The sequence below is a fragment of the Rutilus rutilus genome, assembly GCF_951802725.1.
Source record: "Rutilus rutilus genome assembly, chromosome: 11".
Taxonomy (NCBI): domain Eukaryota; kingdom Metazoa; phylum Chordata; class Actinopteri; order Cypriniformes; family Leuciscidae; genus Rutilus; species Rutilus rutilus.
This window is the reverse complement of record NC_140216.1, coordinates 39,088,657-39,107,419: the sequence shown is the minus strand read 5'-3', so window position 1 is coordinate 39,107,419 and position 18,763 is coordinate 39,088,657. Positions and strand designations below refer to the sequence as shown.

The 18,763-nt window shown below is 38.6% G+C and overlaps 1 protein-coding gene across 5 annotated transcripts; it reads right to left on the bottom strand.

The window, feature by feature from the left end:
• Positions 1 to 654: 654 nt before the first annotated feature.
• LOC311299931 (H-2 class I histocompatibility antigen, Q10 alpha chain-like) lies at positions 655 to 9,473 on the bottom strand. 5 transcript variants are annotated; one of them, XM_084423890.1, is made up of 16 exons: positions 9,384 to 9,473; positions 9,100 to 9,191; positions 6,264 to 6,533; positions 5,655 to 5,915; positions 5,289 to 5,570; positions 5,070 to 5,177; positions 4,898 to 4,993; positions 4,738 to 4,764; positions 4,303 to 4,317; positions 4,002 to 4,058; positions 3,819 to 3,899; positions 2,261 to 2,323; positions 2,141 to 2,179; positions 1,996 to 2,061; positions 1,838 to 1,876; positions 655 to 1,675 (listed from the first exon to the last, which is right to left on the bottom strand). In XM_084423890.1, the coding sequence occupies exons 1-16, from the start codon at positions 9,425 to 9,427 to the stop codon at positions 1,641 to 1,643; spliced, it is 1,575 nt and encodes a 524-aa protein (XP_084280016.1). In that variant the 5' UTR covers positions 9,428 to 9,473; the 3' UTR covers positions 655 to 1,640. The 5 variants fall into 5 exon arrangements, 4 of the variants coding, with proteins under 4 accessions (XP_084280016.1, XP_084280017.1, XP_084280018.1 ...); XM_084423891.1 differs by having other exon boundaries at positions 9,100 to 9,181; positions 9,384 to 9,446; XM_084423892.1 differs by lacking the exons at positions 9,100 to 9,191; positions 9,384 to 9,473 and adding an exon at positions 7,220 to 7,652.
• Positions 9,474 to 18,763: the final 9,290 nt, after the last annotated feature.

The window sequence follows — 18,763 nt, the reverse complement described above, 5'->3', positions numbered from 1 at the left end:
AACATTTTCGTTACTTAGTGGGAACGTTAGCAGAACGATCTTGGAAGATATTTTTGTTAGTTCAGGTTCAGAACGCTCAGATATGCTGCCCTCTCCTGGTTACAATCAGAACTCAATACAGAATCAATATGTGCCTTCATAAGAGAATAAACTTCTTTGAACTACTGGTTTTATGAGTTTTCTTCATTCTCCTCATTTTCTTGAACATTTCAAGAGTTTGTCATTTTCACCATGCATGGAAGAAAGAGGGATGTGAAAGGTCAGCTTGAATTTAATGTTTTAATCTCAATTCTTTATTAGAATATTTGTTTTTGCTGTAAAAGGGGTGAAATTCCTAAGACGATTAGTTCTGTTGCCAGTTTCACATTAAATCCTTGAAACGAAATGGGGAATGGCATAATTTAAACGATAAAATCATGCTCAACATTTAAAATGTCCACGTTTCTGAGGTTTTACACTAATGTGCAGGGATAAGTAGGTTTGCAGATGCTGAAAAAAAAATGTATTACAACATTTCAGTCTCCTGTGAAGGATGATACTGTAAACGTTAAAGTTGTCATTGACTGGACACCGATCACATGAGCACAGATTTTTAAGGATGAGTATTTGCAGATTATATATATATATATATATATTTTTTTTTTTTTTAAGAACACAACTTGATTTTAGAGATATTTAGAAGATGAAGAAAATGAGAAAGGAACAGAACTCAGTTTTGGTGCGTAATATCATTTATAAACTTTGCAATGCATCTATTTTGAACATAAACCAACCCATTCGAAACACAAATGACCCTTTGAAATCGATGGTTTTATGCACCAGTTCATAAAATCATTGATTTCAAAAGGTCCTTTGTTAATTAACACATTTCTAATACAAATATGGACAATGACTGTCATCCGTTTATAACACTCCTCCAGAGGTAGATGGAGTTCACTGGGATTTTTATGCAAGTAAAACAATAATCATGTAAATAAATGTAACGTCATTTTGCTGGTTGATTGAGGATGTGCTCAAATATCCACACGGCTGATCTGATGTTTGACCTCCTGATGCTCTTGTAAACGCTGTGATAAACCTCATATTGCAACATGACATCATGACTTTGCGTAAACATACACGCCACTTTCAAGTCAAGTGGCGTGTTATCTATACGCATTTTGAGCTATCCGCGTGTATGTCCACGCCATCATCTTCCGCGTGTATGTCTACGCCGTTAAATGTCCGAGCGAAACGAAGCAAAATGTAAATCTACATCTGGGGAGCGATATTTTTTCACTAGGATGGTAGGGGAAGACTCATAAATGGTATTAACCCCAGTGACGGGTAGGTTTAGGGACGGGGTTGGGGTAAGTCATATATATTTATATAGACAGTAATGTAACGTTAAGTCAACGGCGTTGATAAACACGCTGAAAAGCGATTATGCGTGTTGATAGCACGCCAAAAATGGAAATACGAATTGGCGTGTCATACATACGCCATTTCATGAGATCAGTCTGCATATTAATGGCCACGGGTTTATAATTGAACATGTATAAATGACTGTGATGTTCAGATCTCCATGTTCTTTAGGCTTTGATGATGGAAGTAAAGCTCTAGATCTGATTCTTCAAAACAACCTGAACATCCTCGATCTTCTAACCGGAGTCATCGCTGTCCTTTCTGTCTTGAGCTGAAGAAAACAACACAACATTTCATTTGAACTGACGGCCATTTAAAACCGGAGAACTTGTGTGTTTCTGGTTCAAAAACACCAAAATTAAATAGCAAACATTTCAAGTGTAAATGGATGAATATGTTGTTTATCTTTAGTTGAAATGAACTGAAACATTACTGAGGATTGGGAGTGAAATGTCCTTGGATCTGCAGCGTCCTGAAACACAGAATAACAGCATTATAATATCTTCATAATCAGCACAGATATGGCAACCATTTGAGTAGTTACAGTATGTTTCATGAAATGTGATTTGAAGGAGAGATTATTAACATTACTTGGCAGTGGTAACAGCAGGGCATTCTGGGTAATGGTGTTCTGATCGGTGTCTTCTCTCTCCATGGCTGGAAAACCACATCTATAGTTTCACATCTGTGTTTCTGACAGACTAAAACTAAAACACACAAGAACGTCTCAACTCACCGAAGTTAGGCAGTGAGAAGTTCTTGGAGCCCATCGCACCTATAAAAGTCATGAAGGACACGTTGAGTGAGTGAGATGAAGAATCAGCGTCAGATAAGAGATGAATTCAGATGTTCTGACCTCGAGCTGCTGCTGGAGTCGCTTCAGTTTCACACAGACTTTGAGTGTCATGAACCTCCTCAGCTGAAAGAGAACGAGAGGAGCCATTAATGAAACAGTGTGTCTGTGTGTGTGTGTGTGTTCAGGACCTACTGTGATCCTCCTCAGCTGAAAGAGAACGAGAGGAGCCATTAATGAAACAGTGTGTGTGTGTGTGTGTGTGTGTGTATGTGTGTGTGTGTGTGTGTGTGTGTGTGTGTGTTTGTGTGTGTGTTCAGGACCTACTGTGAACCTCCTCAGCTGAAAGAGAACGAGAGGAACCATTAATGAAACAGTGTGTCTGTGTGTGTGAGAGAGAGAGAGAGAGAGAGAGAGAGAGAGAGACAGAGAGAGTGTGTGTGTGTGTGTGTGTGTGTGTGTGTGTGTGTGTGTGTGTGTGTGTGTGTGTGTGTGTGTGTGTGTGTGTGTGTGTGTGTGTGTGTGTGTGTGTTCAGGACCTACTGTGAACCTCCTCAGCTGAAAGAGAACGAGAGGAACCATTAATGAAACAGTGTGTGTGTGTGTGTGTGTGTGTGTGTGTGTGTTCAGGACCTACTGTGAACCTCCTCAGCTGAAAGAGAACGAGAGGAACCATTAATGAAACAGTGTGTCTGTGTGTGTGAGAGAGAGAGAGAGAGAGAGAGAGAGAGACAGAGAGAGTGTGTGTGTGTGTGTGTGTGTGTGTGTGTGTGTGTGTGTGTGTGTGTGTTCAGGACCTACTGTGAACCTCCTCAGCTGAAAGAGAACGAGAGGAACCATTAATGAAACAGTGTGTGTGTGTGTGTGTGTGTGTGTGTGTGTGTGTGTGTGTGTGTGTGTGTGTTCAGGACCTACTGTGAACCTCCTCAGCTGAAAGAGAACGAGAGGAGCCATTAATGAAACAGTGTGTGTGTGTGTGTGTGTGTGTGTGTGTGTGTGTGTGTGTGTGTGTGTGTGTGTGTGTGTGTGTGTGTGTGTGTGTGTGTGTTCAGGACCTACTGTGAACCTCCTCAGCTGAAAGAGAATGAGAGGAGCCATTAATGAAACAGTGTGTGTGTGTGTGTGTGTGTGTGTGTGTGTGTGTGTGTGTGTGTGTGTGTGTGTTCAGGACCTACTGTGATCCTCCTCAGCTGAAAGAGAACGAGAGGAGCCATTAATGAAACAGTGTGTGTGTGTGTGTGTGTGTGTGTGTGTTTGTGTGTGTGTTCAGGACCTACTGTGAACCTCCTCAGCTGAAAGAGAACGAGAGGAACCATTAATGAAACAGTGTGTCTGTGTGTGTGAGAGAGAGAGAGAGAGAGAGAGAGAGAGAGACAGAGAGAGTGTGTGTGTGTGTGTGTGTGTGTGTGTGTGTGTGTGTGTGTGTGTGTGTGTGTGTGTGTTCAGGACCTACTGTGAACCTCCTCAGCTGAAAGAGAACGAGAGGAACCATTAATGAAACAGTGTGTGTGTGTGTGTGTGTGTGTGTGTGTGTGTGTGTGTGTGTGTGTGTGTGTGTGTGTGTGTGTGTGTGTGTGTGTGTGTGTGTGTGTGTATGTGTGTGTGTGTGTTCAGGACCTACAGTGAACCTCCTCCACACTGGGATCTGTGGGGTTTTCTTTTTCTGAATCAGTGTTTAAAGCAGCTGCACATCTTTCTGGTCCTGATGAAGTTCAGAATGAATAAAATGATGGTTATTAAACATGTTCATGCATTTAGTCATCAGCTGTACAGTGACAGGAGCTTTTCAACAATTCAGACTCACTTATTTCCTCAAACAGTTCTGCTTCCATTTCCCATGTTAGCAAGGATCCATTTATAGCTAAAATAACGAATATTAACACAGTCAGTTTCCTCATATCATCTCATGTCACTTCAGTTTATGATCAGAGAGATCTGTGTAAAGATTTCAGAAGATTTACTTTTGTACGAAGAATGATTTAATAAAATGATGTTGTATGTGAACGGGTCATTCTGATGTAGTTTGCTTCTTAATGATATGTTGATTTTTATGCTGAATAAATTGAACAATTAAAGAAAGTAAATATTAGTGAATGTGAACTCACGTATTAGCGCATAAACTGAGAGAGAGAGAGAGAGAGAGAGAGAGAGAGAGAGAGAGAGAGAGAGAGAGAAACATGTCAACACTCTGGATGAAAGTACAGTAGAGAATGAATTATTATTTCAAAACAAATTAATGTAAATAATACAGTGTTCATAAATATTAACACAGTCAGTCTCTTCATTTCACTTCAGTTTGTCATCATCAGAATGAGATGTAAAGATTTAATGCCAGATACGCATCTTGACTCATAAACAGCTTGTGCAACATATATTTATTATTGGAACACTATTCTACTGTATGACTGAATTCTATAATTGTTTAGAAAGACTAATTGTTTTTGTTTTTTTTTAAAAACAACAGAGAAATACCTGAATTTATCAACCTGACAAACAGTTTCCTAAAATATACGAATTCTATATACTGTACATGGACTCACATGTTGATCCTCGATAACCACCATTGTCTAAAAGATACAGAGAGGAATGTTTAATGACACAGTTCTGTTCTCTGATTCACAACAAGACTGATTACATGAGAGTGTTGCAGAATGTATGAATATATTATAGTGTTTCGACTTGTAGAAGAGTCAGACTCACCTGATGGTGGTGGTGATAGTAGTGATTGTGGTGATTCTGGTAATTTTGGTGGTTCTGGTAATTGCAGGCCTTCATTCTGATGTTTCTGGTGAAATTCTGAAATGATAAATATTAACAGTCATTCTGCGCTTCTATTCATCCTATATAAAGGTCTTACAGGAATAATACTCACTTCGACGTTTAACACATTTTCTCAGCAGATAAAAAACTAGAAGAATGATGACAAGAACAACTAAAGCCACTATAAATCCAGTGAGCACCGGCAGCAGGACATTCACTCCTGACACAGAAAAACAAAAAGATTTAGTTCAGTTCTAATGAAGCAAACGTAACAGTAATAATGAAGTGATCTTGTGAAAGCTAGATAAACTCTGATGACTGATCCTGTTACCGCAGTGGATGATGAGCGGTTCAGTCAGAGTCTGGTGCTTCACCACACACTGATACTGGGATCTTTCAGACGGCAGGATCTCCAGGCTCTTCTTCAGCTGAAAGGATCCGTCAGCGTTCGGTCTGATTCCCTCTGAGTTCAGCTGATCATCAGGGACCGGCGTCTGATCGTGTCTGATCTCCATCTGCACATGTTTAGGGTAGAAGCCTGTGGCCAAACACACCAGCAGAGACGTGACTGAAGATCCAGACGCTTTTACAAGAGTGTGAACACGAGGACGAGCTGCAGGACAGACAATAAAAATAATAAACCTGCATGAAAGAATGCATTCAAATATCAACCCTAGAGATTCTGATGGAAACTCACATCCCATGATGATCTTTCCCTCTCGCTGAAGTTCAGTGAATCTGGTTAATGTTTCCACACATTTCCTCTCCAGGCTGGAAACTGACTCTCTGTCCCAGATGATGTCGTGGTCGAGGACTAAAGGCTTCCAGTGCATTGAGAGGTCAAAGGTCAAGGTCTGGCCATCATAGGCGTATTCATCAGAGCCTTGAAGAAACATTACTGAACCATTAGAGTGACGTTCAACTGCACAGCCGTGCCTCCACTGAAGAACATGAAGATCTAGAGAAACACAGAAGATTAAGAACAGAAGATACAATGGTTATCTTTTTTTTATTATTATATAAATATTACAAGTAGAAGATTTAACTGTGAAATGTATTTGCATGCCAAATTGGCAGAAAATATACTCTCTCATAACACACTTATCATGTTCTAAAATATATGTATATTGTACATGCTAGTTAATTGCAAAAATGATATAAAATCAATATATTGCGCGTACAGCCAATTTTGACGTTCATATCAGCATTAGTAAATTGTTTGATCTCGTGTATGTTAATTTTCAATAGAAATTAAATTTGCTCGCATTACTTGGCATAAGTTTACTCTAAACATAAACATAATTACCCGTGTCCCGTGTGCTGTTCTCATTCCTCTTGTCCATCAGTGTTTTAATGTTGATCTGAAGCCACTGTTGTTTATAATGCAGATCATCACTTTCATTAAAGAGTCTCTCAGATTCCTCACACAATCGAGTCATGAAATCTGCTTTATTCACACTGTTACACAAACTCATCTGTATGTCATCGAGTTCGACTGAGTTGTAGAATTCATAAATGTCTCCAGACATCAGAGGTTTAGATACGGCGCTGTATGTGTAGTATAGAGAGTGCATTTCTGAAATAATGAGAAAAAACAAGCTTGTTCAAAGAAGAAAAATGTCATGCATCATTTGTTGCAGGCACATGTCCAAAGTTTAACCTAAATCAGTAACACTTTAAAATGAGGTTTCATTTGTTAATATTATTTAACTAGTATCACAATCAAGTCTAAAAAATGTTTAATTTCTTGTTCTGTTTAGTTTGTAGTTCATGCGGTCTCTGTCTGTTGTGTAGTTAGTTCTGAACTTCCTGAATGTTTACAATGTTTACTTTCTCTGTGGATTATACTACTCATTAAAAATGTTACTAAAAAAAATGAAATAAAAAATACTTATGAAGAATTTATTAATTGTAGTTAATGTTAATTTAAACATTGCTAATACATTATTAGAATCAAAAGTTGCATCTGTTAACATTACTTAGCATATTATAAATAGTTATATTTTTACTTACAGAAACAAAGATGAATAAATACTGTAACGCATTAGCTAATATTGACTTATTAAACTATTCAACTTTATTGCAGTGTTACTGCAGTGAACATATAATAAGCTCACAGAGCAATCATGCTTCCAGGATAGACTACCCTCGAATATCATGCACTTTCCCAACTGATCCTAAACTCACTATTCTCTTTTTGTTATCAGGTAGTGGTTTCAACAAGAGGTAATAATTGGGCAGGGAGTCAAATAGGCACAACACCTGGTAACAGGTACGGAGTGATCACACCAGTCAAACGAACTTCTCAGCATTCTCTCAGCACTCTGGCAGACAAAAAGCACCTTGGAGAAACTCAACAGCAGCGCAAAATATGAAAAGACAATGCAGAAAAGCAGAGCGCATGTGGCGGAAGACAAAACTTGTAGTCCATTATAACATCTACAAAGACAGCCTTCATGCTTTCAATATGGAACTAGGCAAAGCTAGACAGACTTTCTTCTCAAATATTATAAACAGCAATTTAAACAACACACGCACTCTTTTTGCTACTGTAGAGAGACTGACAAACCCGCCAAACCAGATTCCCAGTGAAATGCTCTCAGACAACAAGTGCAGTGAGTTTGCTTCTTTCTTCTCTGAGAAAATCAATAATATCAGAAAGGTGATCAGCACATCCTTGAGTTGCCCTGGGGTCAGACAGATCAGACCACCTGAGAAAGTAGTTACTATGTCTGATTTCAAAGAAATTGATGGCAAAATTTTGGAAGAAACCGTACAGCACCTTAAAACATCAACCTGCGCTCTTGACACACTTCCCACATCATTTTTCAAAAGTGTTTTAAACAGTTTAGAAGCAGATCTTCTAGAAGTGGAAGTTCAAAGACAATATTCCAAAGATGGCGGCGCCCTTGTTTCTCTGGTGCATAAGGTCTATAGGAGATCATAAGTCTGAGTGGACATCCATGACATGCGGAGTCCCTCAAGGCTCAATTCTTGCGCCACTCCTGTTCAACCTGTACATGCTTCCAATGAGCCAAATAATGAGAAAGAACCAAATCTCTTACCACAGCTATGCAGACGACACACAGCTCTACTTAGCCCTATCGCCTAACAATTACAGCCCCATTGACTCCCTGTGCCAATGCATTGATGAAGTAAACAGTTGGATGTGTCAAAACTTTCTTCAATTAAACAAAGACAAAACTGAAGTCATTGCATTTGGAAACAAAGATGAAGTTCTCAAGGTGAACGCATACCTTCACTCTAGGGGTCAAACAACTAAACATCAAGTCAGGAATCTTGGTGTGACACTAGAGTCAGACCTTAGTTTCAGTAGTCATGTCAAAGCAATAACTAAATCAGCATACTATCATCTGAAAAATATTGCAAGAATTAGATGCTTTGTTTCCAGACAAGACTTAGAGAAACTTGTTCATGCTTTCATCACCAGCAGGGTGGATTATTGTAATGGACTCCTCACTGGCCTTCCCAAAAAGACCATAAGACAGTGTCAGCTCATACAGAACGCTGCCGCCAGGATTCTGAGCAGAACCAGAAAATATGAACACATCACACCAGTCCTCAGGTCTTTACACTGGCTCCCAGTTAGATTTAGGATTGATTTTAAAGTATTATTACTGGTATATGAATCATTCAATGGCCTAGGACCTCAATACATTGCAGATATGCTCACTGAATATAAGCCCAACAGATCACTCAGATCATTAGGATCATATCAGCTAGAAATACCAAGGGTTCACTCTAAGCATGGCGAGTTCGCTTTTAGCTATTATGCTGGAACAGCTTCCAGAAGAGATCAGATGTGCTCCTACTGTAGTCATATTCAAATCCAGACTCAAAACACATCTGTTTAGCTGTGCATTTACTGAATGAGCACTGTGCCACTGTTCGTCCGACTGTTTGTACTGTACTGTATTTTATTTGTTTTTATTTTTTTAAACTGTTTTAATTTTTTATTATTTTAATTTCTTCTATGTAAAGCACTTTGAATTGCCATTGTGTATGAAATGTGCTATATAAATAAACTTGCCTTGCCTATAATTTTGAACCTTGTAAATAAATAATCTTTACAGTCTACAGACACGTGCATGTAAGAATATGGAAACAAACGGAGTCCTTACCACTCTGAGAGGAAGATAAAGCTGAAATCAGGAGGAGAACTGTGATCGAGGCCATTCCTGATCTCTGGGTTTCAGCGTGAAACTGTAAAAAACTACTCACAGAATCACAGACGAACAAATGTGAAAATAAAAATGATGCTGTGCAGGGTTCCCATGTCTGTGTAAGAAGAACCAGCCCAAAGGTCAATCAGAAATAGACTAAAACCAGTCCAACGACCATATACAAATATCAAAACTCAACATAGCTAAAATGTTTTACAGTCACTGTTGTGCATTGTACTTACACAATTGTATTAATCCATATACCCAACGAAACGTGACAGTTCATCACACACACAGGAAGAGAGAAATGAAAAGAAAAAAGTGTCACGAGTCATATAAGTAGGCTACAATAAATAAACAGGAACTTCTACACCAGTTTGTTTTTACCACAGTGACGAGCAGTGGTTTTTGAATGAGGGTAACAAATGTCATGATAAACTTTGAAGAAGCTTGACAATTTCTTCCCACAGATGTGCATTTTTGACTAAAGAGGGCTGAGAATATTTGTAATAATCTATCACTCACAAAACACTTCATCAACGATCAACCCACAGCAAAAGTTGAAAAGGGCAAACCGCAAACCTGGCATCTAGATGATGTGTTCTTCTGTTTTGAAATAGTACAACTCCCTTATTTCCGGCTACAGGAATTTGACCGTCTTTGTTTTCTGGAGCCAGACGAGCCGATTAATAATGTGTGCAAAACAAAGAGTTTTTAAATTTCAGAGACAGCAGAAGAAAACATATGATTGCTGTTGTGTCCCACTATATACAGCTTCTTCAAAGTTCAACTGAACTTTACGTTTTTGTCGACCGAGAAAACGCTGGCTCATGAACACACGCCGAGACCGTTTTTCTACTTCCAGTTGCAAGAAGCTCTGTATCAGACATTTAACCAGTGACCAGCTCATTAAACCACAGAGAACTGAGGGATGGAGGAGGTTAGGAACTAGTGCAGTGCCAGAAGGGTTGCCAAATGTCCCGTATTTTGGGCATAATTTATTTGTCATAATTAATAATGCATAATTTATATTTCCCTTGTCCTATTTTTTTGACTGGAAAGCTGATCTAACCACTGACTGATACAGCAGCAGTGCTGATCACGAAACTTGAGAATGATCATGACACCTGTTATCATCCTATCAATAATAATATATCATTATTTAGGGACAAATCATTGTTTGATTTAACGTTAACTTTACCGCTCCGAGCGGGACTTTCAATGTCAATGTCAGCATTTTGATTTCGGCAAATCAGTTTGGTGAATGCAAACAACGTGATTATTGATTCCAACATCCACCCACGGAAGAAAACATGCAACCTACCTGAGGGAATAATACGCTGATTTACTGCTCAATAAACATTTCTGATTATTATCAACTGTTTTTTTTTTGTTTTTTTTTTATAATTCTTTGCTGAATAAAGTTTCAGAGTTTTCTGAAATAGAAAGCTTTTGTAACGTTATAAATGTCTATACTGTCACTTTTGATCAATTTAATGCATCCTTGCCTATTACTTTTCCTAATTTCTTAAAAAATCTTACTGACCGGTTCATATAGCCTACTTTTACCGGTTCTTTGTGGCAAGCTTTATATGCGTTAACATGCGCTTGAGTGCGGCTATATTACGTAAACGCTCATTATATAGCCTATTTAAGTAATTCAATTAATATAAAGGGGCGATTTGTCCACTAATGGCTTAAATTAACAACTATAGTCAACTAGAAAATGTTTTTTTGTCGGAGGCAGCCCTTATAGGCTACACATTTTTTTGAACCAGGCAGAGGCCATTCTGGGTTGAGCGAGAATATTCAGAAATGCTCTCTCCACTCACATGATCTGATCGGAACAAAACCCGAACCTCTGTCTGCTGAACTTGCGCAGAAACATCAAAATAGACATAACCAGCTTTTTAAAATTGTTTTTAAAACTAAACATTTAGACTATTTTAGCACAAATTATGAGCTTATTTGCGGATTTTTTATAATACTTGACAAAATTTTAATATATTAAAAGGTTTTTTTTCGGGGCCTGTTGAAAAGTGGGTGCCTCAAGCTCATTACCCCAAGCTCATTAATGGTGTGAAATGGTTTTATTTTCCAGACTGGTACTGCAACTAGATACTGTGCCATAAACCCCAACATGCCTATACTGCACATGTGGTTTGATGTTGAAACTGAGCTGAGGCAGGATTTCCGCCTCAGCAGAACAGCGATGCAAAGCTTACAAAGGCTTTTGCAAAGGGAGCAGGACCATGGCTGGGGTAATGAGCTTGAGGTGCTCATATATACCTACTGGCTGGCACATGGACTCTCCTATCGGGTGGTGTCCAGTGTCTTTAATGTTCCAAAGGCTACAGTTCACCGCATCATCCACAGAATGGCCCAGAATATATGGGACAATCTGAGGAGAGCAATCTGCTTCCCTCTAACAGTGGACCTGCCTGCAGTTGGTCAGGGATTCGTCAGCATTTCAGGAACCCCTGCATTCCACAATGTGGTTGGAGCAATCGATGGCAGCCACATACGGATAAAGCCACCACAGCGTCATTAGACTATCTGAATTATAAAGGCTTTTACTCAACATGCAGGCAATCTGTGACTCAAATGGCAGGTTTCTGGACATTTATGTGGGGTACCCGGGATCTGTCCATGACACGCGTATAATGAAGAACAGCAGTTTTTATACCTCAAGACGGTATCCACCAACAGGCTACATCCCTCTGGGTGATGGTGGGTATCCTTGTTTGGAAACACCAATTTGCCTCATCACCCCATTCAAGGAGCCAGTGCATGGAAAAGTACAGCAACGATTTAACTACTTTCAGTCAAGAGGGCGCAGCATAATAGAAAGGGCGTTCGGCATGATGAAGACCAGGTGGAGGTCAACACTTTTCAGAGCTTTGGAGGTGAAGCCCACGTTTGCACCCCAGGTCATTGCTTCATGTGCCTTTTTGCACAATGTGTGTATGGACAATGGTGGCACACTGGTTCCAGATGAAGACATCTTAAGAGACACCGTGAACCCATGGCAAACAACGAAACCTCTGGGAATGACACACGAAACAGACTGGCTGTCCTAGTTTCAGGCAATGTGCAAGCCTGAACATTAGTGTTCATTCCCAAGTTTTTTTTTTGTTTTTTTTTACTTTTACATTTCTTATGAAATTCACCCTAAATTACAGAGCTTAAAACATTTGCAAATCCTTTTGTGTCAAAAACTGTGCTTACCAAAACATTATTGTAAAATGATAAAACTGTTACGGTTAAAAAAATATTGTTCTTTCTAAATCTGTATCTGTTTGAAGCTGTTTCTTGCTTTTCACTTCCTGCAGTTGTTGAATATGACAACAGTGTCATATGCATTTATATATTTTATACTTTTGTTCACTTTGGTGTTGTATATGAATACAGATGTTCTTATCTGTGTAATACTTGCGTCTGTTTGCAATAAATATTTTTATACACACTGCATGGTGTTTTGTATATCTGTTTCAGTTATCACTGTTTTGAATGTCACTGATGTTCAGAAACACTTTCTTTGTTAACAAAAATCTGTCTTTATTGCCCAATAAAGTAAACATAACAGGCAAAAAAAATTGACACAAATATATTTTATTACAGCACCAATAAAGTAAACATAACAGGAAAAAACATCAAATAAAAACATATCATATTACAGAACCAATAATGTAAGCATAAAAAAACACACAAAAACTACAGCTTATCCACCATCTTTTCAAAGAGGACCAAGAACCTCTCTGTCTTGGCCTAGCTCTCCTCATGGCGCTTCTGCTCTTTTTTGGATTCCTCAGTGAGGAAATCCAGGATGGGGTTATTTTTTTATATATTTTTTTGGGGGGGTGAGGGAGTTGAGGGGCTTGCCATGGCAGAGGTAGAGGGTTCTGAACTGCTAGCTGCAGAGGTGCTGGCTGGGGATGAGGGCTCAACAATCTCCTAAATAGTCCGTAAGGCAGACCTTCAAATTTTAGAAATTTTATGGGCAGAAAACAACCTGCGCTCGCTTGGAGCAATGCATGTGCCGGGCAAACTGAACTAGGGAGCAGATATGCTTTTCGGGAGGGCAGAGGTCAAACAAAATATTGATTTAAAAAGAAGTTTATTGATTTAAAAACGATTGTATTGCTTCTGCTAAAGAAAATAGTCTGTTACGCGTCCATAGCAACGCTCTGTTTTTCATGGCAACGGTGTGTTATACTTCGCAGCGGTCTGTTATCAAGAAATAACAGGCCGCATTTTACATTGGAATTCAACCAAGCCATGTAATAAATATCTATATATATATATATATTAGGGCTGGGTATTGACATAAATTTCACGATTCGATTTCGATTCACAGGCTTGCAATTTGGATAGATTTCGATTCGACATTGATTATTTTGGATATCAGGTATGGGAGTCAGTTCTAGCCTAGTCTTTATTAGCCTACTATAATATTGAAGGTATAAATTAACTGATTTGTATACAAACACTTTTAAAGCACACTTATTTTTATAATTGGAATATATATACATGCATTAAATATTGATGAACATTAAAAATTATAATGAATATTTAATATGGTGCATATATTTAGCTAAATGTTCCTCTATAGAGTTAATAAATTTTACATTCTTAAATTTTTCTAGCTGACTAACAAGTTTATGGTCACTGGATATCTTTTTTCTGAGATAAATGTGACGTTACATGACATTGTTTACAAGCTGTTTTAATGACGTCTTTCCACGGTGAGAATCAATTTTTACCCAGCCCTAATATATACATGTATATATATATATATATATATATATATATATATATATATATATATATATATATATATATATATATATATATATATATATATATATATATATATATAAGAGCATTACAATAAGAACATGTTAACATTCTGCAATTCCAGACCACAAAATGTGCTGCATTACATACCATGAGGATTGTAGTGGGATCCTCATAAAAGGATGCCACCACCACAGGAGGGTCGAGTGAGGGCCTGGCACCCAACACCTCATGCATATCTTCATAATATTGCCAGGTTGCAGCAGTCACTTCCCCCCTTTCTGTTCCCGAGTTCTTAGTTCCTGGAAAGACACACAACACACAAAATTAAATAATGCCTACAACTAGGGCTTTATTTAAATAGAGTATTGAGTGATTTTATCTCCGTCTTTTCTTGTTTGATTAACAGTAATGACTGCAGCATTAATGTTGGCTGGTGTCACTTTAAGACCTGCACGTTTCAAACAAGCTTTCTCAAATGTTTGAGACCGTTTAGGCCAGGGGTGTCCAAACTCAGCCCTGGAGGGCCACTGTCCTGCAGAGTTTAGCTCCAACCCCAATTAAACACACCTGAACCAGATAATCAGACCTTGTTTATCTGGTTCAGGTGTGTTTAATTGGGGTTGGAGCTAAACTCTGCAGGACAGTGGCCCTCCAGGACTGAGTTTGGACACCCCTGGTTTAGGCACTATCTGAATAATCGTTTTACCTTGATTATCTTATTTTCATTATTGTTGGAAGCCGAAATCGAACTCAAAATACAATAATAACTTATACAGTATGCATTCATTGCCTTGCATTGAGATTGAAGATATATGTTTTTTTTCTTTAACAGAACATCACATACCTTGTATCTTTGCTTAAGATTTTCCCACTTCTTTGATGCCTGTTGGCCAGAAACCCTTCCCTCCAACCCCATTTCTTTCATCAGTGTCCTGTATCATAACCAACAACAATGTACAGGTGCATGAACAGGAATTAATTACAAATTATTACAATAATAGCCTACAATACCAATACAATAATGAATTGCTACAACATGAACGCATTACTCACTCCCATAGTTGCTTTGCAGCATATTTTGATTTTAAAAACTCATTTTCATCCCGAAAGTGGATCAGCTGCCGGGTTTCCTCCAGCGTCCCTGTGTGATACAGGACAGTAACGTTATATGTTACGTCTGCCGTCACTATTCATTATGTTTATATGCACAAGGTGTTGAACGCTAAACAAGTGATTGGTTTATGTGCGTTAGTATTGCTTAAATTCCTGTGTTTTCGTATCAGTCGGGATCCGTTTGAAGCTGAATGCATGACCTGCAAAGCTGGCACATACGTGTCAGTGTCAAATAATGTACACATAATGAATGGCGACTGTAGAAAGTATAGCAGAATCCTGGACATTTTGGGCAATCTCGAAATCAGAGAAATGCGGGACTGATTGTGCAAATTTGGGATTCAGCCTAATTACTCACCCTCATGTTGTTCCAGCCCCGTAAGACCTTCGTTCATCTTCGGAACACAAATTAAGATATTTTTGATTAAATCTGAGTGCTGGATCACTCCTCCATAGGCTTCTAAAGGATTGGAACTTGCTGGCCCAGAAAATGTATTAAAGACATTGTTAATATAGTCCAAGTGACTACAGTGGCTCAATCTTAAGTTTATCAAGCGACGAGAATACTTTTTGTGCGCAAAAAACAACAAAAATAACGACTTCATTCCACTATTCATTTCCTTTTCTCTGGGCCTCGAGTTAGTTTACGTAGTGTAACTGCGCAGCGCTTCTGTGTTGTACGTGAATAGTGGAATAAAGTCGTTATTTTTTATTTTATTTTTTCGCACAAAAAGTATTGTCGTCGCTTGATAAACTTAAGATTGATCCACTCTAGTCACTTGGACTATATTAACAATGTCTTTAATACATTTTCTGGGCCAGCAAGTTTCAGTCCCTTGGAAGCCTATGGAGGAGTGATCCAGCACTCAGATTTAATCAAAAATATCTTAATTTGTGTTCCGAAGATGAACGAAAGTCTTACGGGGTTGGAACAACATGAGGGTGAGTAATTACTGACAGAATTTTGGTCAAAGGTAAGAATCAAAGGTAAGTTTGATTTCTAACATTATTCTCTCAACGGACATTTGCATCGATAGTCTAGTGTTATAATTGATTTGCGTTTGGTGCACTGTGGAGTGGGTAAAACGGGTTTTAATGGCTGGCTAACATCTACCATTGACTCGCGCTAGCCTAGCATCGGCTAACTATCCAAATATAAGGACTGGATAATAAAAAAAAAAAAATGTCTCCACTGATGAATAACAACCAGGCTGACTTAAAAATGAGGTCCGATGTCAAAAATCCCGAACCACCCCTTTAAATAAGACAGTGATAATGTGAGTTAGCCAGTTAGCAGGAGACCAACACAATATAAAACTCAAAACTAAGTATTTTGAACACCATCTTTCAAGAGCAAGCGGTTTGCGAATCCTGCATTGAACTCCGAGATTTGAGAAGCTGTCGTCAGTGAAATAAAGGGAACACAGCAAAAGTTTAGGATTATACTGCTATGGTATCATGGTAAAGATGAACTTTAACCACTGATTCTTCACATGCTCATCCTTGGGCAGTGAAAATAAAACTGGCTTTATCGTCACATTGTAGAGCACAGTGTCTTCTCAACATGATGCTATCCAGCATCCACAGGGATCAGCTGTAGTGTTTGAAGGGTTTCAAGTTTTCCCTGGTGTCGGCAATATGCTAATGTTTCGTCTTGACGTCACAACTAAATGGCTTATGACTCATTTGAAAAACGATTAGGCCTCGTTTATACTGCAGGTCTTGATGCCCAATTCTGATTTGTTGGCTATATACAGTATTTGTTTTTTGTTTTTTTGACCGTCGGTTTACACGTTCTTTCAATTGTGACCCATATCCGATTCATGTGTTTACAATTGCCATACTATCTGAAACAATGCGCATGCTTAAAGGGTTAAATTATCTTACACAGATGGACAAATGCGAAATATGCTTGATGCTAGCTCTGCGATATATGCGAAGTTCGCCAAACATCACCATGATTATGAGGCGGAGGAGGCCGAAAAGTGCCATCATTGCAGTGTGCGCATATGCTTCATTTATTGTGTGCTAGAGAGATCTCAGGACTGGTAGGAGGCGCATATTGTGGCGAGCTTTAACGAGAAGCAGTGGGTCCGAAATTTTAGGATGAGCAAGCCAACCTTTGATATGTTGTGTCAACGTTTGTCCACATTCCTCTCCTACGACGACACAACGTTTCGACAGGCCATCCGTCCCTTTGCAGACGCGCATCAGGGTTGCTCTTGTCATTAAACTGCGGAGAAGTAGCCTAATGCCTCAGAAAATCCGATCAGCCTGTTTACTTGACAGTCTCATTGGCACATATCCGATTTATTTCCACATATGAATAAGGCCTGAAACCGATCTTGAAATATCTGAATGCATGTGTTTTTTTTCCCCTGTTTACACTGTCATAGAACACATCCGATCTGTGTCACACATGAGCAAAAAATCGGACTTGGGTTACATTTCACTTGTAAACGAGGCCTTAGAGCTGTTACACACTACATGAAAGGTCATTTTCAAAAATCCATAATAGGGGCACTTTAATTTTCCTTTTTTTTAATTTTGTGATTATTTTAATTCCTTACTGTGTAAAGCACTTTTAATTGCCAAAGTGTATGACGTGCTATATAAATAAAAAACTGCCTTGCCTAATGTTGCATCACAATAAATAAATAAAATGGATGTAATTGATTGTGAGAGTGAATAAAGAATATGCTGATGTACATGGACTCAAGTCTTTTTTTGTGGAATTTATTAAATTAAATAGCATTCATGTAAAATATAAATAATAAAAGTGTAAAATGGGCATAATACTGTAAAATGAAATTGCGGTATGGACATCATACTGTAAAATTAAATTGCAGTAAGGGCATCATACTGTAAAATGAAATTGCGGTAAGGGCATCTTACTGTAAAATGAAATTGCGGTAAGGGCATCTTACTGTAAAATGAAATTGCGGTAAGGGCATCATACCGTAAAACACATTTACAGGTAAGCTACTGTAAAGGGGAACTTACGGTAACTTACTGGCAATAGTGCTGCCAGTAAGTTACCGCAAAAATACGATAAAATGTCTAACAGTGTGGAGCGTTTTTAAGATTTCCACTCTGGAGGGTGGTTTCACTTTTTTGTGTTTTTAAGCCCCAAAAACGCCATCGCCGTCTAAACGGAAGGGCCATCTGATAAAATATTTTTACGTTTTCACCCGCGAGCATTCTCGTGTAAGCTACAGACACCGAAACGGCCCGTCTGAAGGAAGCTCATTCTGGGACTGGTTTGTAGTGGCTATAATTCTGCACCGAGGCTGAATTTTTGGAAAAAGATTTTAGATACAGTAGTAGGGACCACTAAGGCCTATATTAAAGCCTACAAAAAGTAGCATGTCATGGGACCTTTAAACAATAGATAGAATTCAGTGTCTAACACTGCATACACACACTATTAAATAACTGTATTCAATTCTGTAAAAATAGGGAAAAAACTCTGCATTCTGTGTGTTATTCCCCACATAAAATTGTCATTTTAGGCCAATAAAATCAGTAAAAGGGCAGCTGTGGGCTACTGGTTACGGCTTTGGGCTTGTAACCGAAGGGTTGCCGGTTCGATCCCCAACCAGTAGGAAAAATGTGGGTGGTGGAAGTGGTAGAGCACTGCTCTCCCATTCCCACATCCATGGCTGAAGTGGTCTATCTAAATAATAAATAGAAAATGTGTTGTTTGTTT

What these genes read in the sequence shown, in the direction of transcription:
- LOC311299931 (XM_084423890.1), bottom strand. Translation starts at nt 9,427, where the DNA reads ATGAACTGTCACGTTTCGTTGGGTATATGGATTAATACAATTGT. An exon ending in GACTCCAGCAGCAGCTCGAG is followed by an intron (nt 2,180 to 2,260) that starts GTCAGAACATCT and finishes TGACTTTTATAG; the next exon opens with GTGCGATGGGCTCCAAGAAC. An exon ending in CTTCTCACTGCCTAACTTCG is followed by an intron (nt 2,062 to 2,140) that starts GTGAGTTGAGAC and finishes GTGGTTTTCCAG; the next exon opens with CCATGGAGAGAGAAGACACC.